General features: G+C 42.8%; 1 protein-coding gene across 2 annotated transcripts in view; it reads right to left on the bottom strand.

The window, feature by feature from the left end:
* Positions 1-22,650, bottom strand: part of LOC100644394 (POU domain, class 2, transcription factor 2) — a 123,829-nt gene that overhangs the window by 16,216 nt on the left and 84,963 nt on the right. For both annotated transcript variants that reach the window (XM_012307915.3, XM_012307917.3), the window contains exon 4: positions 11,705-11,761. In XM_012307915.3, coding sequence (XP_012163305.1) covers positions 11,705-11,761 — 57 coding nt within the window. The remainder of the gene's footprint in view (positions 1-11,704; positions 11,762-22,650) is intronic.

Raw genomic sequence — 22,650 nt, forward strand, 5'->3', positions numbered from 1 at the left:
ACCCCGATGTATGCGACTTTCTTAACATATTCGCTGGATATTGCCTGCTGGCACGTGCTCTCGCTTACCCGATCGATATTCATCCTTGAAGCGACAATGATTTCCGAACGCGCTTAGAATGGCACCCGTCATATTGCACCATGGAAAGTTCATAAATCTCTGACAAATTTATCACGCTGGATAATTTCCAGTTATTTCGACGACCATGCACTTCTCTAGGATATAATTTTTTCGCGTCAAAAAGTAAGAAATTTATTCACGCGATGTTGATATTCCCAGTTATGATTCTATATCTATTACGTTCACACGAGAAAAATTCGAATATTCATAGACTGAATAGCAACGTAGAACCATAGAAATTTTGAATTTCGAATTAAATTCTTCGCGAAGGTAGAACGGAACAACTAAAATCCGGCTTTGTGATGTTTAAAATCGTGGTCATGGCTAATTCATTAACAACAAGGGGTAAATAGGGTGATTACAGTGTGCTAGTCATGTAAAGGCTCCCCCTGAAAAAGCTGACGAGCACCTGACGTTTCAAATGGGGTTTGCTCACTATTTTATGCGTGTCACCGCCCCCGCAGTGTTTTCACGGGACGGCGAGCACCCCCGGATTTTTACCCGGGGCTGTTCGCAACCAGTCCCCGCCAAGGGGAGGACATCTAACCGAGTTAAATAACGCTACATTAGCGTCCTTCGTCGATACAAGGCCAGTCCGAGTGTGAAATACCCTCAGGCTTATCAGGCCACAGCAGAGCTTTTTTTATTAGCTTTCGGCCGATCGTGCTTCAACCATCGAAGCTCATCCAGACGAGTTTTCGCGAAAAGGAAATTCTGCGAGATATAGGAGGTCATACTTTCACCACGGGACGCGTTTAATCGACCTTGGTATTCGTTTCTGTAACGAGGGATGGATCTGTCACCCTTATCCATTTCCTCTTTCCTGAGATAATCTCTGTACAAGAAGAAAATTCATTTTGAAAATTCGAAAAGTCTAAGGTTCGAATATTTACTTTTCAAACTTGTTTTCCTTACTTATTTTTAATACTGCGATATCATTCTTTGCGAAATAGGTCAATTTACCTGAACCAGTGGTTGAATGCATTTATTTGAACGTAAACTCCTATTATACGACACTCCTATTGTATCAATCTCAATTATGCGAACTATTTGTCCCTCGACTAGTTCATACATACACCCTACCGTAATGAGGTCAAAAGTGATTTTTTTTATTAATTAAAGTAGCAAACGTAGATATATAAAACTCATTATTTTAATATATTTTGATAAAAATCGCAAAATACTGCCAGACTTCAATCAAAAATACAAACACTGTGTCTAATGGCGCAAAATGAATGACGAATGATGAATACAAGAAGTCGCAGGGCAAGTCTATTAAGATATAGTGGCAACCGCGGATGATTTTATGGGCGACATCTTGCACGACAGGGAAAATTAACGGTAAACTTCAACGTGTTTCGGAACGATCGTGGTGGAGCCCGATAATACATTTAATTACTCCCTTCGGAGGGCTACACGATATGGCTAGGTAGCAGTGTCCACGCTCCGCGTTCCTGGCATAACCGCGCCGTTTACCTGGCCGCGTCGTCCTTTGTCCTTTTGCTACAATCACCGTCGTCTAGACACAGCTACCGTTTCGTCCGCGAAATGACAATTACGTAGCGCCGGGATCGCCTCTCGTCGACTATTTCGAGGGAAGAAACGATCCGGTTGTCCTGATCCTTCTCTAACGAGAAACACCTCCGCCAGAAGCTTCGTTTTGGTACAACTGTTGTTTAGTGGAATTCTTATTCCTTCCAAACAAATGAATTGTACGCAGAAGTTAAGAGAACTATGGCTTCGTAAATGAATAATAATGAATTGGGGGACCGTTGTAATTTTGTACAGGATTGTATAAATTGAATCTTTCCATGTCTAGAAGATGATTGGTCCTGTGATAGTTTAAATGGCGGGATTAATCGATGTTGGAACCGTCAAATATATTTTAAAATAATTAGAAATACAGAGTCAACTGTAGATTACTCGATACGGGTCGTTAAAAGAATGTTCGCTAAGACGCTCGCTACTAACCGATTCGCTAAAGACTGTGTATTGATCGCTAATGAAATCGCTCGAGACTGAGACTGAGAAACTGGTCACCTTACGATCGTGTTCGTTTATTTATACTGGTCGAGGGGTACTGGAAAGTTTCCATTCTCCTTTGTTTGACGATTATACGTAGCCGCGACATTGTTTTGCCCGGAGTTGGTTTACTATTACATTATGTATATGTTAACGATGTTGGTACTCCTAGGCAAAATAACAACGTGGCTCAAATTGTCCCCTAGCTCATATGCCACTACACGTGGACAGCCGAAATTCTATTGCTACTTAACGAGAGTTTACAGCTTTGATGTTTAAAACATCTGCATGAATTTTAATGCAAAGATATTCAAGGAATAAAAATTCGCATTTGTTTCATGATAATTTTGCTGGGTAATAGAAATATTGTTGAAAGACACATGGAATTAATGGAATTCATTTTTTTTTTAATTTAAATAGCTTCGTGTGTTTAAAAAAGTTCTACTTTCGAAAACTTGTCGCCTACCAAAGTAACGTAGTATACGTTGAAGGAAATGAATTAATTATTGGAGTGATCTAATTTAGTTTGATGTTAAGAATACTGCGAAATATCTTTAGTTATTCGTGTGTTAAAAAGATTTCATGTCCCCTTCTTTTCCGAACACCATCTTCCCCTACATCGACACCCTTTTTCCTCGCCGACGTGTGCGCAAGAGATCCTCTCCTCTCTCTCTCTCTCTCTCTCTCTCACCCTTCTGCCCTGCCCTTCACAGTTCTGGCTTAATGGCTGACGCGGCTATCGGGTTTCTGCAGAAGCGTAAAAGATCTTCGAGAAAGGGAGCGAGGAGAACGATATAGTCGACTTTCTCTGTCTTTTGCCTGTTCTACGATAAGTCTGTTCTTGCTTTAACTGAACAAACGAATCGAATCAACCACCGAAGGACACAGAACATTTTGTATCGTGAGAATACATTTTCTTTTAAACATAACAAATAACAATTATATATTCTTGGTGTATTGTAACTAACGATTGGGGTTCGAGGTTGAAAAAAAGCGGCGGAAGGATCTGACTACTCATCAGCCTGTTGCAGAGCCACCCCCTCGAAGCTTTCGTTGGCTGGTGTATAAAAAATCAGGAGGGTTGCACCCCTGGAATACAACGTTTCAGTCGATGGTAGATAGCCGGTCGCTAATTGATTATAATAAGCGACCAGGAAGTAGAACCGGAAACGAGACGACAGGGGTTACGGACAAGAACGATTCAAACAACGTCAGCATATCTTCATAATGGAACCATAAAGAAACAGGAAGAAATAACTTTTTAACATTCTTGATTTTATCGACGATCGAATTAATCTCACTTGCAAGCGATTAAGTAATTAAAGAATAATTAGAGCATCGTGTCGAATTAGCTCTGACCACCTTTCATGTGACTACAGACGAAAAAAGAAAGGAAAAATTCGATGATTCTTTTAACACTCTGGCGAACGTCAATGGAATCGTTATTAGGAAAGAAAAAGGCAGAAAATTAAAGAGAAGGAAGCATAAAGAGAATGAACGAACGGGAGGCAACTGACAGCGGGGGCGTTTGACAATTTATTGTCTTCATTTGGCCACGTCCATATTTATTGCGTCGTCAGGAACAATATGGCGCCTATTAAGCGAAATACGGGCCCCACCGTGGATGCGGAATCGAATTAATACCACGCTTGTGCCGCCGGATCCCGTAATAAGCTTAATAAATATTGATCGTTTAATTAATGTAGAATCGACGCGTGGGACATCGTGCAACTATCAGCAGTCCATTCGATCGCCCACACTTGGACACGAATTTATTAAACGTACGCCATCCATATTCTCCTCAACGTTCGCTCGAAGCTTCCTACAGGACCCTCCGTACATTTCTAATTACTTTACGCAACCGCAAGGTTTTCCCATCCCGACGATCTTTTCTCGAAAGGATCCACGTTTTTAAGGTACGAATAATTTCGACCCCATTTACCAACCAACGAATAGATCTCTCGCAAATTGTTCACTCTAATTCGCGGTTTCTCGGTAACGCTATCGTGTCAGGGGATCGAAAAGAAGAATAAGAAGGATGGGGTCGGCAGTCAGCTCGTTCTACGTCTACTAATTATACGTTCTCGAAGCAATTGGAGATCATGGCGCGAGAGGAACTGTCGACAGAGCGACGAACGGCGAAAAACGGCGTTCGCCTTCTGTGGGAACGGTTCGTCCCATTAATGGAATCACCAATTGCACACTTATTGGTTTAATTGCTAATTGCTAGTCTTCTTGTTGCTCTCTTCGTCGCGAAACGAGCAACAATGGCGCCGACACCCACCGCTCAATTCGATGCCATTTTCATAAATAGTCCCTCCATACTGTCCTTTTTAATTTCTTTGTCTTCTTTTCAAGCTCGAATCGAATCGAATCGTACGAAGCTTCGTGGGCGAGGATGAATTAATTTTCTTTCATAGAATACAACTTAATTTTCTTTCGTCGAACAACGTTTAAAAATTCTTTACGCTTGTTGCTACACTGTGCCATCTTTCTTAATTTTGAAAGTAAATTTTTGTTCACGATTGACTGGTGATCTGCGACTAAAGCCACGACTATGTTTATTATACGCATAGAACGGTACATTTTATTGAAATCGGTCAGATCTGAAGCATCCCTTATTAAAGCAAAGAGAGGGAGAAGTAAGAAAGAAAAAGACACGGAAGTCGTCCTCGAGCCCGTGAGAAATATGTCGAAGAAAGAAAACGTCTTCGAGCTCGTTCCGAGCTGGACCGTTCCCTCGGTGTTTCTCGTTTTCTTCGCTCCCGCTCGTTCCCTTCATCATTCCAAGAAACACTCGCTATACTCGTTTTCATTTCCTCTTACGCGATTTGCCGGCCCGTACAGTGTCTTCTGCACGCGCGACTAGCTCGCGTGCAAGCCGAGCGAACACAGTTTCGACGTTTTTTCCATCGACAATGGTCACGCCGTTCTTCGGCAAGAAATCGTGGATTCTAATATGCTTCTGGTGATTAATTCCGCCTAGGAGAATTACGGATAATTGCGTCTATCGTTAAAAGGGATAGAAATTATGGGATGCGAGTGGTATCGATCAATGGTAACAATTTGGAGCTAAATTGTTTTAAACTTTACTCATGATCGTTGTTTATAGCTTGTCCAGGGACACATTTTTCTTTTATTCTGTCGCTTGGAATTATTTTCATTATGCGCATCGAGAAATCTAAGGGAAATATTTTCTACGTAAACGAAATTTTTTGAACTATTTCAAAATGTGAAGGCCTAGTTTTCGAATATAAAAATCACAATGATAACTTTATTCTTTTCCACCCATCTTCGATTTTTCTACTAGAACGAAAGAGTATTTGCGTCGATCTCCTCAATTTCACGAACTGCCGATATTTAGGAATAGACACGTATCGTAATAGGAAAAGTATTGGTACTTGAACAGAAAAATAATATCGAAGAATTAATTTCATATCAAAGATGAATTTTTCTCTTCTCAACTTTCCAATATATATTCAAAGACTCGTAGAGGGAGAGTCTGCTATAGATCAAACTAGGAAAGAAGAAACGAACGTTCCTCATCTACCCGCGAATAGAGTGTGCAAATAAAAGGGGCGAAGACTACGGTCAGCAGTCGATCGGATCAGCATATTCCGTGTACGGGACGTTCGATGGTGGAGCTGCTGAAGAGAGGACGATAAAAATCTGAAAATCCCCGGGAAAGCCGCGGCATGGAATTTGAATTTGCTCCGGCAGGCAGGGCGCGTGAATCGCTCTCGTCAACATTCAAAACCAGTTCGCCTCGTCACCATCGATCCGAATAACAAAGTGCGCTCTGCTTCTGGTGGAAACGCTTGTTAACGGGCTGCGAACGTTCCCGTTCCCGTAGTTCTGGTTTTTTGTCGTCGTATCGCCTCGAACGGGCCGGCCGACGTTCTCGGAAAAACGCACGCAGGAATGAGTCTATCGTCGATAATTGAGAAAAGTCGAGACGTTCGACGTTCGAGTTTCCTGGATATGTGTAGAATCGAGTAAATTTTTCTCCTGCAGTCTGGATAAATTTATAACAAAATATATGAGATATAGCGTTTCTTACAAATTCGCTTCTTGTCTATGTATTGATTCTTAAAAGAACAGGTAAATGATTTGTTAGCGTCCAGTATCTTGAATCTAACTTGAGTCGTCATTTTGTATATCAAATTTTTCTATCTTTGGTGTTACTCTATAGGTGTCTCTATAATTTACGAATAAACGTTTGTTGTTAATTGTATATACAATTTATGAATCTAACTGCACGCTTACACGACTTCACAATTTACGATTCAATATGTTGTATCTAGTACACAGTTATATGTACTTATATTATTAGGTTGGCAACTAAGTGATTGCGGATTTTGTCATTAGGTGGTAATGGCAATATATCGTATTAGCTACAGTTTATGAACCACATGAATGGACATGTTTATCTATAATTTATGAATCAACCTGTATACTCGATTGCCTCGACTTACGAATCCACCTACACATTCCCTAATTCCCAAATAAATCAATCGATACATGTAATCGCGTTAACAATTCTTAAATCAATTTGTGTATTTTCAGATATCCTTAATCGTGTTACGTTCTCCCGTTCAATTTCTCCCAATTATATTCCTTTAACGTTAAGAGATATGTTCGCGAAATTTGAACTGAAAGATACGAAAAACACACGTCGTCTAGAAAAGTTTTCGTTTGGTAATTGGGATATAAAAATCCGAAGATCCTATAGCAGGGTTAAACGTAAACCATCGAAACCTAACGAAGGCTAATCGACGATTAAGTGTCCAACCACTTTGCCATTTGTTCCGGTAACCGGAAAATCGGCAAAATTTTCTCTCCGCGCGAATTCACGAAAGTCGCGTCTTGAGTGATCGAATGATAGACGTGAGAGCTCGGCCGGAGCTTAACGGGAATCGAACGATACGCGGTAAAGCTTTTTGCTTGTAAGCTAGCGGCTTTTCCAGGGACACCCGGCCACGCAAGAACCGGACGTTCTGGATTGGCGGGCGTGAATGGAAGGTTCTTGCGGGAGGGTCGGGAAGCCGTTTCGGCATTCAATAGCGGTTTTCCACGGTCACCACGGTCCTCGACGGCCGATTTGAATAACAAAATCACCAGGAAGACGTATTATCGTCCTCGCGGCCGTGCGACCGGACCACTCGCCACTATGTCGTGCGAGTCTATCGTTGCGACTCGTTTGCATTCCAAGCGAAACCGATCTTCCCCGTTCCGCCGACCGATCACCATTTCCATCCTCGTCGATCCCGCCGCGATACTGAATCTATCCATTCCGCGGAATCGACGCATTGAAAAACACGCACGTTGCTCCAATTCTGGGAATAGAGTCGCTTGCTCGATACCATTTGCATGCTGGTTCTTAGGAATCTCGAAGGAACACGGTAGGTTGAGTTAGGTTAGGATTTAACGTCAAGTTAAACGATATCACATCTGCGACAGTCTTCGACTCTTCGTGACTCAATTGCCATCTCATTTCAACAGAGGATTTCTCTATGTTTGAAGAATATTTTCGATATAAAGTTGAAAGCATGTCGTTCTATTAGCAATACTTTCCCACGGCTTAAGAAAGATTCGATCCTGAAAAGGCTAAGACCAAGCGACGATCACAATTTGATCGGAGTCTACGAACGACGAGATCAGTATTTCATAACATAGAATATGACGATTTTATGGAAATAGGATTCATGAATTCAATATGAGGTAGAGTAGGGGAAGGTTGAACGACACCGATCCCGGGAATGTATAGTTTCAGATCAGGCTGTTACTCTGCTCGTAATTGAATAAACCAACCGGACAAACAGCCGCGGAGGTGTATACCGGGAGAAACAATAGCGATATCGAAGCAACCGGATAACGATCGACAGGTGGTAGAGAATCAGCCCATAAATTACGCCTTGACCTGGGGACTAGAGCGAAAGAACTTTCAGATAATCATCTATTATAGTGCCAACACTCGTTCCTGCCTTTTGGATCGTTCCTCAAGGTCCAAGTCGAACAGGAGCATAGAGTGACGATTTTTTTCAATAATCTCGACGTAACGTAGTTTCCTTGATTAAAACCACGATGAGAGAACGAAGAAAAGACAGGAGTGGCAGTCGAAGGGGGAAAAAAGACAAAGAACGGAGAAAATATCGTCGAGAGTTTACATTACAAAGTATGATGAGGGACTTGGCCGTTCTCCGTTCGAAAGATCTCCATGAAGCCCGCGTTAAAAGAATCTCTGGTCTGACCATATCGGTCGAACAGGTGTGCCTGTACGACGCAGGAATAAACGATTAGTGATTCGATTAGCATCCGTGGATCATATCGATCGCAGCTACTTGCATTCCGAATGATACCTCCAGTTTCTTTCTTAGGCCGATTTCGCAATTTCGATCTGCGTGTAGTCGTCCACGATTAGAGGGATCTTCCACTGTTGCGCAGCTTGATCCCGACCGAGTTAATTATCGACGATTCGTTACCGAGGACACGAGAACACGTTAATTAACGTACTCGTGCTGCGTCACGCCTGCACGACGCAAAAAGCTTCGCGGTTGAAAATTAAGAAGCACGTCACGTGGCCTTCTACCCGTCTAACTTCATCGTCCCATGCCGCTGCTATAAATCGCGTTTTCCATAGATAGAGATCGAGAAAATTCTCGTACATCTTTTCTTCTCGATTCGCCCCTTTGGTGGTCCCACGGAGATCTTTATCAGAGTCTTCAAGACGAACAGATCACCAACCAAGAGATCAAGGTAGAAGGAAATCAAACAAAAGACGAACGAACGATGGAGCGAACGAGAGCGAAGGGTGGATGGAAGTGTATAGACAGGTTTAAGGAGAAGAGAAGGAAGAAAAATGGAGCGAGCGGCGGTGGTGGCGCTAGGCGATCGGAAGTGTGTCAAATTACAGAGGTCCGTGATATTAATGACTCCTAATGACATGCCCCCTCTAACCGTGGTTCCCTTCTCCCACCTTGCTGCTCGAATCCCCTCTTCGACACCCGATTTCCTCCTACTGGCTCCCCTCGAGCCACCAAGGTTGGTCGAGGCCGCTCTTCGTGGTCGAAACCGATTCACGGAATCGACATTAAAGATACAATTGCTAATTGAAGGAGGCTAATAGCAATAAGACAAACAATCGGGGCTAAATGCCATAAAGTAAAACACAGGTTGCCAATGGTGTCCCTCGTCGTTCCTTCTCTCGTTTCACGACCACTAGCTTCGCCATCGTTCCCGTTCTTTTTCGATTTTCGTCTCCTTCCGCTAGACAAATACAGGGGACGAATTGTGCCGAACTCGCGGCCCTCTTCGCAGGATCCTCGAAATCTTCTTTCGCTCGTAACGACCGGTTCAGCGTTTCCGAGAGTCCGGGACAACCGGGCTGATTTTTTGCCTCTCTTCCAAAGCTTTGTTAACATCCACAGTTCTTGATGCTTATTTTTCGGTGGAGACTGACGAGCGCTTTCGACGAGATGCGAAGTGTTCCGAGGAACCGAACGAAGCTGCCCGATCTGTATATTACTATTTTTCTTCTTTAGTTTTACAAACAGGGGTGCGTTGACGAGACCAGCGGGAACTAACTCGATTTTTACATCAATGAAATTTTGCAAAATTAAAGTACACATTTTTCTGATTTCAAGGGAAAATTTAAGAACCCTGAGACTGTCTACGAGAGAAATAACTAATTTAAGCTACCATCTGCTGACTGAATTCACTTACACGAACGCGAACTCCTATTATGTATAACATTTGTATATTTTTAACAGTTTCAAGATAATTGAAAGACTTTGAAATCTTCTGAAGTCATTTTGACGGGTATGTTTGTTTCAGGACAAGATTCGTCTCGGTTCGAATAAGATACCGTCATCGTCGATGTCTGAGCTTCTTTGACATCCCAAAGACAGACCGATCGTAATGTACATCGAAAGGGGCGCGAAACGTGCCGCTGATCCGGCTCGTTAAAGATCCGGCTCTGTTATTACCGGCTACGTTCTCTGAAGGCGCGATCCTCGACGTGTTATACTTCGCGACACGTGACAGCCCCGACGAGCTGCGTTTTCCAGACGAACACTGACGGTCAGCAGAAATGCACACGCAGAAACAGGGGGATGCCTCTCACGCGAGCCTAAATTATCCGCTGGAATCCTCGATTCCCTTTCCGCTGTCGCGTGAGAAGAAACGCTGCCGCCTCAAACATCCATCGTCTTTCGACGAGACGATAAAACCTTTCAAAAACGTTCTTTCAATCGGTTGTCGAATATTTACCGAAAAAATCTCGCCAAGCTTTAGGGTTTCGACGACGTCTTCGTTCGTTTTAGGGAGAATTCTACCCTTTTTACGATCCGGACCAAGAATACTTGGACCGAAGAACGAGCCAAGGTTGTCGGATAATGCTCCAAGTTAAAAGGCCACGAAAGAATTCTTCCAGGCAAATGACAAAACCACTGTGCTACCTCTGGTAGGCGGTGAGCGAGAGAGTGTAATTGGTTTTACGACATATTTTACGTGGAAAAGGATTAGCCTTAGGATGCAGCGTCGACAATGTTCTGTTTCTATAAATGGGACTGACGATGGAATTTTTGGACGTTGCGTGATTCTTCCGTGAAAGGCAACCGATTTTGAATTTTACGAAAGGAGCTTTCAAGATGCGATAAGGTCCTACAAATTTAGATAATACGATAGATGGATAATTTTCTGCCAATTTTTGGTAAAATTCAAATTGGGTTATATCGAATTCGATTTGCTTTAACTTGCGATTCAAAATTTTGGATGCGATAACACTCTTCTCTTTAGTTACGGTATTTTCTTCATTTGAGAATATTACGATCGATAAGTCGAACTGGAATCACACGTATTTAACAAACCCTACTTCAGAATTTGCTAACAGACAAAATGTAAAATATGTATATCGTATGATACACAGCCGGCCATATGACACGAAGCGGAACGACGAAGAAGATACGAGACACGGGACGATGATGAATCCTTTTCGAACGACTGGTTTCGCGATTGGGCCCGATCCCGTTCCACGGTCGGTCGATTAATAAAATGTCCGTGTCCGCGGCGACGCTGGCGGCGGCTCGTTCCATTTCTTTGTCGTCTCTGAAAATTTCTCAATCAGCGGTGTCCCCGGTTTCCTTTCCAGAGGCGGATTTTCTGTGAGTACACGGGCGCATCGGCCCGCAAGGGGCGCACAATGTAAAAGCCTGATCGTTGCAATTAAACGATGTTGCCCCGGCCCGATCGGTCGTGCCGGGCAAAAAGCTGGCTAAGAAATAACGACGCGGATTTATAATGCCGATACTTGAGCCTTTCGCTCAGACTCCGCCGTGTCGTATTATTCGTTTGTGAAATTTATGTTCCTGCCATCGGCGAAGGTTAAACCCTTCGGTACGTTAATCGTATCGCGATTGGACGACGGGGAGAGGGGGAAAGGACGAAGGTGGTTCGTACGGAAGAGAGAACGCTGGACAGAGGAACAGAGAGGAAGAGAGAAGAAGAGAGGAAGAAGAGGTTAAGGCGGACGACAGACGGACGATGAAACTCTGTGCAAACTCACCTTGTATGGATTCCGGCGAGGCTGGCTCCTTATCGATTCGGCCGAGCGCGTCGCTGGCTGCAACAAAAAGTGCAACGGGGCCTCGTTAGTGACGTCGCGTTATAAAGCCGCCGGGGAAACTTCGCCTTTTTCTCGTAAAAATGATAGATGCGATTCCAAAAAGAATTTCCGCGAGTAGGGAGCGTTAGCTCATGCCCTGTCCCGACCGGCGATATCTGCCCATAAAGATCCACGCGGCAATTAATAAACGATGCGTCCTCCCGATCTCTTGTGAGTCAAAAGTTCCAGCCTGGGACTGGACGTTACTTACTCGTTTGAAATTTTTATCGCTGTTGCTAATTGCGAGGAGCGTCTCGATTTTTAAATTTAACTTGACCTTGGTATTTATTCGACGAATATCGTTTATCCGAAAGCTTCATACAGATTAGATGATAACTTGAAATCATTTTATTAGCGCGAATTTGCCGACATCAAGTTGTTTGAATCCTAATAGCTTTACTTATCGAAACAAGGTTTCATTATTATTCATAGTTTGTTTGAGAAATTCAATTACCCAATTTTTATTCAGAACTTAGCTGAATGCCTTGCCAAACGTCATCTGGTTCACGAGACTGCGAGAACGTCAGTTCGCTAATCAGCTGCTGGATCTCGCCAGAATTTCTTCGAATCTTCTCGACGCACGAGTTCATCTTCTCTAGCCCCTATAATTTCGAAGTAGATCCGCTCAGTACCCCCACATCGGGGCTGATTAAATCGGGGAGCGCGTAAATACAATCTCAGACATAGTATCGGGAGTGGAGCCGTTATCAATCAGCCGAATTATGCTAAAACACGACCAATCATGGCGACACATGGTCAGACGACTGTCCCCTTCTCTAGCTGTTCTTAGAAATAGGACGAATCATCGATCGATATTCAAATAATCTATTCTAAGTCGTATATAGAGGATCAGTGGAAAGAAGATGGAGGTAATTCGCAACGTAGATGACCGCTATAGATCACGAGGGAGGCAAGGATCGTTCCGAAGAGGCCTTGGCCGGCCACCTACTACCCTCCAGAGACTCGCAACTCACCCCCGAAAACGACTGTATTCAGATAATCCCACCTTTCCTCCGCTACCGTTTCGTTCCTCAACACACGCGACATTTCAATACGGTGACGCCCGCCGGATAACCCAGCGCAAATACGGTCGGATCTACGCGACCCACGGCTTCGAAAATAACGCAGGCTCTAACGATGACATATCGAAGCAATAGGGTGAGGAGTATCCTGCTGATTTTTGTGTTTCTCGAATTTCCTCGGGATATCGAAGTATCTTGATATTAAACATTATCGAATTCTGCGACGATTCGTGAATATAACAGCTTACGCTCTTTGAAGTTTAAGACATTCAGAATTTCGATAGAACGTTCGGTAATCGATATATGTTAGAAAAAATTTCGGCTCATGCCCTTATTTTCCAATGTAAAGCATTCTTTTGTCAGGTTAAATTTTTGTAGTCGCATGAAAGTACTAGCGAATGATACGAAAATTAATATGCTTCTACATGATCAATTAACGTAAAGTATAAATACTATTACGAATACAATGGTGTGTTAATACTTGTTGTAGTCATTGTGATGTAAACATTGTATAATGAAACCATGTAGCTAATAACACAGGTTACTATTGAGGTGATTCTCACTTTTAGAAAAACTCTACATCTTTTCTAGTGTTTAGTTTTCTTAGTTCTCGAAGCTATTGAATATTGCTTAGCCATAAATCAATTTGAAGGGACTTATAGCCTTACAGCCTTTTCTACGCACAAGTCTTGCAAGGATGGTAGCGGGGTATAGACAGGCTAATTTTCCTAATAATACAAATACCCATAGGGCCATAGCTTCGGAGCTCAATTGTAAAGTAACGCTGCCAGCGTGCGGATCTGGACTAGCATACACTGTACGTATACTTACTTAAATATATTTCTATTATACATTCATCCGCGAATTGTATAGTAGAAACGCGAAGTTAGTAAGGTGGTAAAGCATTGTGCAAAGTGAAGTGAATAAGAGCGTTGTGTGAAAAAAAATAAAACAAAAATGGAATCAGCAAGTGTGAAGATTGAAAAGCTGTGTGGCAGAGAAAATTTGTGCAAGAACAGTGTCGCTTTATTATGTGTATACTTTTGGAGGAAGATGACGACACGATCAACGAAGGAAATTTGCGTCATTCAAGCCCGTAAAAGGTTTTTAAAGGCAGATGAGACTGCGAGAAAATTGACTGTCGCCGCAGTAAAAAGGAAACCGGTAGATTTATTTTTAAGATTTACTTTTAAGTTGCACAACAGCACGTGAAATGTGGAAAAAGCTGAATGCAGTGCGCGATATGAAGGTGGATGAAAATCTAAGTATGGTCCAAAAGCAGTTATCCGATTTTAAGTGGGAAGAATCTGAAAGTGCCGCACATAACTTGTCAAAGTTGGAGCAGCTGTCAGAGAAGATGCAAGCTCTTGGGAGTGAAATTGGCGAGAAAATGCTGATTACACGTATTTTAACAACGTTGCCAAAGAAGTTTGACCATTTTCACAGTGCGCAGGATTCGGTGGGTGGTGAGAAGAAGACGTTAGACAAAGCCACTATCCGGCTGATAATGGACGAGTTCAGATGGAAAAACGATGACGATCAGCAAGCGTCAGTGGCACTAGTAACGAAAGACAATAACGACAATAGCGAACAGTAAAAGCAGGTAAGCAGAAGCGAATACGAGAAACAAGGATCAAGTTGATTTAAATGTAAAAAGGTTGGCAATCTAAAGAAAGATTGCTTTAGATACCTTACATGCAAAAGGAAAGACTACACCAGTAAGAATTGCTTTAGAAACAATCAAAGGGACAACAGCAGAGACAACTGGCAGTCCAAAAATCAAAATTAAGATCGCCGCAAAGTTGGTCTGCTAGGAAGCACTTCAACGACACGAATGGTGAGCGACAATATTTGGCTAATTGACTCAGGAGCATTGGAAGACATAACGGAACGACAAGGATGATTCAGCGTCTTCGAAAAATTCGGCAAAATAGTAAAGATACAGGTCGGTAATGGTACTTTTATGGATACGTGCGGCAAAGGAAATATCCAGGTAGAAACCGTCATAAATATCAAATGGTAAGTAGGTACAATGCGCGATATTTTATACGTACCAGGTATGAAAAGAAATTTATTTTCCGTTAAACCGCGAAGAGGAAGGATATTTCAGTATTTTAAAGAAAGTGAAAAATGCATATTTTTACAGAGCCGGAAAGTAATCGCTAGAGGTCCCGACATCGGAAAGTTGTACTAGATCGATATGCGAGTTATTATACCGTTATACTTTGCAATCTTGGTAATAAAACAGAGTCAAACGCGGACTCATTGCAGTTATGGCACGAGCGGCTTAGTCACCAAAACATCAGACACGTTAGCAAATTTTTAAAGAATTGGAATATAGAAGTTGTAGATGACAGTAACTTTTTCTGCGAAGGTTGCGCGTATGAGAAACATCATGGGTCGAGTTTTCACGAGAAAGTTAAGCGCGCAATTAAATCCCGCGAAATAATTTACACAGATATACGTGCACTTATGGAAGGCGAGAAACTTTATTTTCTTACGTTTAATGATGATTTTTCAAAATTCGCAAAGACTTTTACTTCTTACGACACAAGTCAGAAGTAACTGAAAAACTAAAAGCCTTTTGCCTAGAAGTTGAAAATCAATTCAATCGTAAAATCAAAGAAATTCATATCAATGGCGGGAAAGAATTTAAAAATAAAAAAGTTGAAAGTTTTCTAAGAAGTACGGGGTTTAAACATACAATCAACGTCCCATACACTCCTGAACAAAATGGTGTAGCAGGGAGGGAAAATAGAACGGTAGTAGAGGCAAGCTGGTCGATGCTTTATTCGAAACAAATCTACCGTTGGTTTTATGGGCCGAAGCCATAAACACCGCAATGCATGTCATTAACGTGACGGAGCCGATGAGACAGGGCAATAAAACGCTATGAACTGTGGTATGGGAAACTGCCAGGTTTAGAAAAGTTTAGAAGTTTCAGTACTTAATGCTTTGTACACATACATAGAAAACATGCTGGAGAAAAGAAGGAAACTTGATAAAAAATGCGAGAAAAGGATACTTATTAGGCTATCTAGATGACGGACAAGGGTATCGCGTGTACGTACCGAGCGTGAGAAATGTAATATTGGAATTAAACATTACGTCGCAACGTAATGTTTAAGCCTGAACAAGTATCGATGGAAATTGTTAGCTTAATATTAATATTTAGTATTACTACGAAAAATAATTTACGACAAAAGTTAGGTATGAGAAATAAGAAAGAGATTAAAAGGTAATTGTTTGCAAACATGTAGAGTTTTAGGAAGGATGTGAAGTAATTCTCGCTTTTAGGAAAACTTTAGCTGTTCTGTAATGTTTGTTTTTCTTAATTCTCGAAGTCATTAAGTACCGTTTACCTCAAAATCAATTTGGAGGGCCTCTCAGCCTCATAGGTTTTTATAGGAGCAAACTTTGCAAATATAGTGCACTGGGGTATAAACGGGTCAGTCTTCGTAATTATATACCCATAGGCCCATAGCTTCGGCTTCTATTCTAAAGTAACGCTGATCTGGACTAGCATACATTGTACTTATATTTGTACTTATACTGAAATATATTTCTATTATACATTCATCCGTGCATTTTTTCTCTTTATTCCGAGATAAACTTCAACAGTTACGAAAGACAGGCCGAAGATTACCCTGTTGATTTTTATTGGTAGATATAATAATACGTACCCCCTGAAGTTTAATAGAGTTTCGATAGAATAAACGTGTTTCTCTGGGATTTTCTGAAGCAGGTAAAACGTAGATTAGTACGAAAGGGGACATAATCACGGCGAGTGTAATCGCTAGAATAAGTTACAAAGAACTGAAACAATTGTGAGTGACCGGATTGAAAAAGGAAACGGGAATGCGAGCGCCTCGGTCTAACGATCATCGGCGCGCAAGTCTGGAAAACGAACAATGCGAGGTCCTTGATGCGCGCATTTTCATTATTAAACGAAGGACTGCCACTGGAAACTGGCACACGCTTACATTAAATATGAACGACGACCTCGTTCGCGTGTCCATCGACTTTTTCCAACGGCGCGTTAGTCACAAAGAGCGCGACGAACGCCCCCGGGCGATGTCCCTTGCCAATTCGAAAGGAAAAGGTTAATCAAATTGATCAGCGATCGCTGTGATCCATAAATATCAACGTGACGATCGATACTTTTAGTTACAGTGACCATGCAAATCGAACGATCCCGTGTTGGATTAAAATATTTCTCGATACGATTAATCAACGTCAGAAACCTTTGAAACGTTTAAAAGGGAACGAACTTCGATAAATTCGAGGGCATTCGTGGGAAGTCTCCCGGGCGTTATAAAGCTGTTACCTTTGCACATGCACCTATACAGTATTTACAGGTCCGATCGTCGAATTGGGTTCTAAACACGTTCATCTTACCACCATCTTTTTCTAGGTCGTTTACGACTGCGTAAACACACGACTGATCATTTACAAGAACTATATACTATACTCTCTAAAATAGTATGAGAAGAAAAATTATTTAGTCTTTAAAATTAACTTGTAACCGGCGAATACCGCAATATTTCGGTCTGTTGTCATAAACTATTTTACGCAAATCGGTATCATTAAAAAAAATTTTTTTTTAATATTTAATAAAATAATAAAGTCAACATTTAGTAAGAGAGATTTGTGAATAATACAATTTTCTTGTTCATTCCTTTATTTATACTAAAATCACAATCTTCCATCCCTCGTAGTCATGAATTTTTTATCGAAAATTTCGAGCATTCACCCAGCTCGACATTTGCTCATCGAGATATCCGTATTCACCACAAACGGATAACAGTCAAGCCGGTCATTTATTAATTCGACAGGATCGCCTTATGACAGGCTTGGAATCGCGTGTCTGCGGCTGCAACCCCTTCTCCCTTAGTATTCATAAAGGTCAGCCGTGCGCGAGGCTCTCGCGGAGTGCCACCTCTCGTGCACGTACATATTCCCATTCACTCGAGTTACGTGGACGAGACACCTGTACAGCTAGCCGACAGCTAGCCGCGGACAGGTGAACTCGACGGACTTCCACCGGCTGTCGAAGAACGCTCGCGGCCAGAAGCACTATCGAAACAACGCGATTACTACGGCTCGATTGTGTCCAGTCAACGGCCGCCGCGAAATAATGTAACGGCAGAATCGATTGTAGGATATACGCGGTGGATTGATCCCCGATGGGGTTGATTGGGGTTGAACAGCACATTTCGATGACTGTATTCATGTTCGATTGATGGGTAAGATAATAATCGAAGGCTTTATTCGCTTTGGATATATTAATCGAAGAAAATGATATTAAATATGTAACTATTACTTTGGCGTCTCGAAGCAATGTACGATGGATGTTAATAATATTGTTGTAATTTTATCCTCAAGTTACGGATGCTGTTGCGTCTTATCGTCAGTAATCATTAATTATATTAAATCTTATGAAAGTAGCTTGTAAATACAGATTTGATATTTTTATTGAGGTAGACGTTTCAAATGGAATACCACGAGAATTAATTTAATTAATTTATATATCGTATCAAGTAAGGATTTATCAAAGTGTTTTAATAAAATTAGAAAGACCTCGTAATAATACGATGCAATATTATTACTTTAGATAGTGTTTCAACTTGAATATAAACATTATATAAAATATTTAAATGAATATAGAATATAGAATATAGAAGGAGTGCGAAAGGAAGCTTGAGATATTGATCATTACAATAACTATTTTAATTTCCATCTAAAATGTTTTCGAACAAAACCAATCAAGTATCCTTCAATAAGAGTCTATCGATGAAGACCGGCGTGTTTCGATGACTCTATCGACTTGAATCCACGCGGTCTTCCGGCGTGTCCGCGTTTCTCCGTCCAAGGAAAACGAGATTTTAATATTTAAACCACGCCACGATACAATAAGTGTAATAAGCATAGAGTCGACCGTTGGCCGGCGCACAAGAGACGGTTGAAATATTAATGCTGACATTTCGTTGCTTTGCGGTAGTTTAACCACACACCCCCCCTCCCCCACACTTACGCCACCGTGCGGACGGTGGCTTTCAAGGCTGCGGTTTCCGGGGAACGATATTGCACTCGACCATTCCCGTCGCGATATATTCTAATCGCACTGAATTCACAGCGAACACGCGTTTTCCCGGCTTCTTCACGTTATATGTTGTTTTTTTTTCTTCTCACGCCTGGGTCACGCCAAATATCCTCCTTCCGCTCGTCGTTCTCTCATCGAAGCAGCACCATGAATACCAGATGCGGGATCTGGATACGTCTAGTTTGCGTGGTGTCGGCCCTCTCATCAATTTTTAAGAACCATCTTGTAATACGTATGCACCGAGACGTTGGATATGGAAACCACGTTCTCAGCGTGAATACAGCAGGGAGAATCGTGCCGCCGTAACGGGCTTGAATAGCGATGAGAAATCGCTGCTGGATCGTTCAAAGCTAGTCGAACAGATTTGATCGTGTCTCTTTTTGGTGACCAAGCGACAGCCGATTGTTGGGCGAGCTTCCTCCTCGATAAAATTGATCTAACGAGCAAACATTGGGACGCTATTCTTCGTTAATCCCATTGACGATTTCCGAACTTTGAGAGTTCCAACGGTGCGGTATTAAGATAATGCATGGAAATAAAAATTTAGGAAGGTCCTGGTTCCATTTGCTGCAGAATCCCCCGTTCGTCAAGATAACCGGGTGAACGAGCGTCCCCTTTACCGCGAGAAAAATCCTAATCCGCGGCAACCGGAAAGTTCGAGAAAAAGAAGGAGAAGTAGCCAGACGAGACGAAAGAAAGGGTAGAAGGAAAGAGAAAAGCGTAGAGTAAAAGAGGGAAGGGAACGAAAGAGAGACAGATAGGGGAAGAAATGCGCGTTGGAAACAGCGTTCTTGTACGTGAGCCGAGACTTTTTCCAATTACAAACGGCGCCATTCGCGAGCCGGCTGGCGGCGATTATTTTTAAAACAAGAATATTCCCTTCCGCCCCAGGACATAATGAGGAGGAGGAGGAGAAGGAGGGAAAGCACTGTTGGAGGGCGCGATAATGGCGGCCGTTATGAAGAAATCAACCCACCCCCGTGTCCCTCCGCCCCTCTCAACCCGCCACGCCGCCCCTCTGCCCACTTGATCTTCCGTCTCCATGGCAACCGCCTTGTCCAACGGACCCCTGCGAGCATACAGGGTGGTTGCGGGCATTCTCTCTTATTATGAGACTTGCTCCACCCGCGAAAGGGTTGCAACCCCCGGTTCCATGACGCCCGCCGCTAACGTGGCCTCCGGTGACTTTGAAAACCGTCTCGACTCCGACCTTGCGAGGATAAAAATAATCGTCGGCGCCTAATTGTCGTCGGTTTTGTCTTTGGCTAGTTTTCTTAGGACTGAAGAAATTTGTGTTAATTAATCCCGATTAAGTTGACGTTTTAAAAAGAAATTCTGGAGAATGTGGTTTCGGGTGGACCCATTCTGGTGCGAAATCTTCGCTAAGCGCAATGATAGAGTTCTCGAAGATTCGTGAATTCTGCGATACATGTAGAAGCGAGTGAAAAATGGTTGTTGACAGTAGTATTTAGTATTTGCAAGAGAAAACATTATAATCAAGAAAACGACTTGTATAATATTCAACGCAACCCGTTGCTAAATAAGCAGATGATCCCACAGAGTGCAGAGGTAAAATCCTGCATATTATCTCCTTGATTGAACCAGGTAACAAGGCACAAGAAACAAGTATCCATGGACGCGTTCACCGCGTGGCCAGAACCATTTCGAGGTATACCTTTATAAAGGCCAGCCAGATCGTTTCCTCCAGCGAGGGTTTCCAGGAAGCCACGATGTTTCATCTGGATTTCTACTCTGGCAACGCTCTCGCTTGTCCCTCCGTTTCCGCGAAGCGCAACGAGCGTTATACGGGTGCGGAAACCGTCCCAACTGCGTTCCATCCAATTAAATGATCCCGATGCCCTGTAGGCGGCTTTCAGGCATCGGTCGATCCATCATCGGTCGATAATCGTCCTCGAAACGCCTAATCCTGCGACGAAACTGACGGATCATGGAATAATTGCTTACGAGACGATCGCGCGTGATTCGATGGGGGTGAACTGTCGCTAGTTTCTTTTGCCCCTACTCTAACGGCGTGACAAACGAACGAGATGCATCGGAGGAGGGTAAAAAAAGAAAAAAACACAACATCGATAGACACACTGTTAGAGGGGAGAAGAAAAAGATGGTCGCGACACAGAGAAATTATTTGAAATTGATGAGGATGATCGGAGAAGGGTTGGGGTCGCGTGGCGCACATTCGATGCATAAAAGAGCTTTGGCCCCTCTTTTATTGCTTTCCATTCTGTGACACGCGCGCCTGATCTTGCACCCCTTCCTCAAGATCCACCGGTTCCCGCCTCGTTCGCCCGTGGCAATTCGAAAATGGCGCCGTAATTTACGACGAGTTAATTCGACGCGATCCGTGGGTAGGCTTGACCGGCCTACGGGACGCAATAATGTAGTTACTTACGTATATAACGTGTAGTATTTGGATCTTATACGTATCGGTGCATGCAGAGAGATTTATATTTATCGATTCTCTTGTTGGCAAGAAACCACTTTGTTGATTAAATTTTATGCTGCCACTAGCTATCGAACAATACCAAACAGCGTAGTACTAGACATTGGATATCGTTTGTTCGATTTGTGTGTAGGATAGAATTCAAAGGAATCCGAAATAAAAAGTCTTGACGACCGGTGACGCTACTGTGGCGTCATTATTATAATAATTTTATGAAACCTGTTACCACATGACAGGATAAAGTATTTGAAGTTACTAAATATTTCTATAATCATAAATAATAACCGGTTACTAATATGACTTAAACTAGTCATGGTCCTCGTACAGATATCCAAATCCAACTCCCGCTACTTTCTCTCAAGGTAACCAATTTATACAAAGTATGATCGCTCATCCTATTAAACTCAAATCATAACCCGTCGCGTATCACGGAAAGAACGATCGTTGAATCGAGGCCCTGGACAACCAACACTTTCGCACGTCTTTTCTTATTACAGTATTTTCGTTGGAATTACCGTGAAACTGTGCAGACACGTCCGTCGGGTCGTAGCGCGACGACATTTCGTTGCACGTAGACCAGAAGAGAGAACGAGGGGCCATTAACGGCCTCGTAGGGACGCGTACGCGGACCTTACGCCCGAGGGGATGGTTTTCCAGGCGACTCCGTGGCCACCGCGGGAGGAAGCATCCGGCGCGACGAGGAGAGACAGGGGCGAACGTAAGTGCTTCACGCGGCGAGGTAATGGAGTCGACTTATTCGTCAGGGAAACGCCTCGGCCGGGAGCAATCGAGACCGAAGCTACGTGCGAGCAGAAAAAGAAATAACCGTGACTCTAGACGACACCCGGGTGGCGGATTCGTCGCGATCAGATCTCGTGAACGCATGCTGTATGCTGACTAATGAGCTTTTGATTAGAGGAAAAGATGATGGTAGAGTGTTTACATGCAGGACTGTTGCCGAAACAAAGGATTTCTCGTCTCAATTTCTAAACTAAATTGTACGTACGGTGCCCTTTTGGGAATTTGCCTCGATGTAGAGTCGGCACCGCAAAGTTGCAGCTGTTCGCTCGTTAACAACGTTGCACCTTGAACCCAATTTCAGAATTGACTCTTTTATGCCGCGACGTATCGATGCTTCCAAAACACGCAGCCTTTATCTCCCATCTAGTAAATGCACTCTGTTAAGCGAGTACTTTCGTATACACGTCGAATCTATCCTGCACGTTCGATTAATTAACCGTCGTTTTCCGTGTCGCGAAAC

Source organism: Bombus terrestris, chromosome 4, assembly GCF_910591885.1.
Source record: "Bombus terrestris chromosome 4, iyBomTerr1.2, whole genome shotgun sequence".
Taxonomy (NCBI): domain Eukaryota; kingdom Metazoa; phylum Arthropoda; class Insecta; order Hymenoptera; family Apidae; genus Bombus; species Bombus terrestris.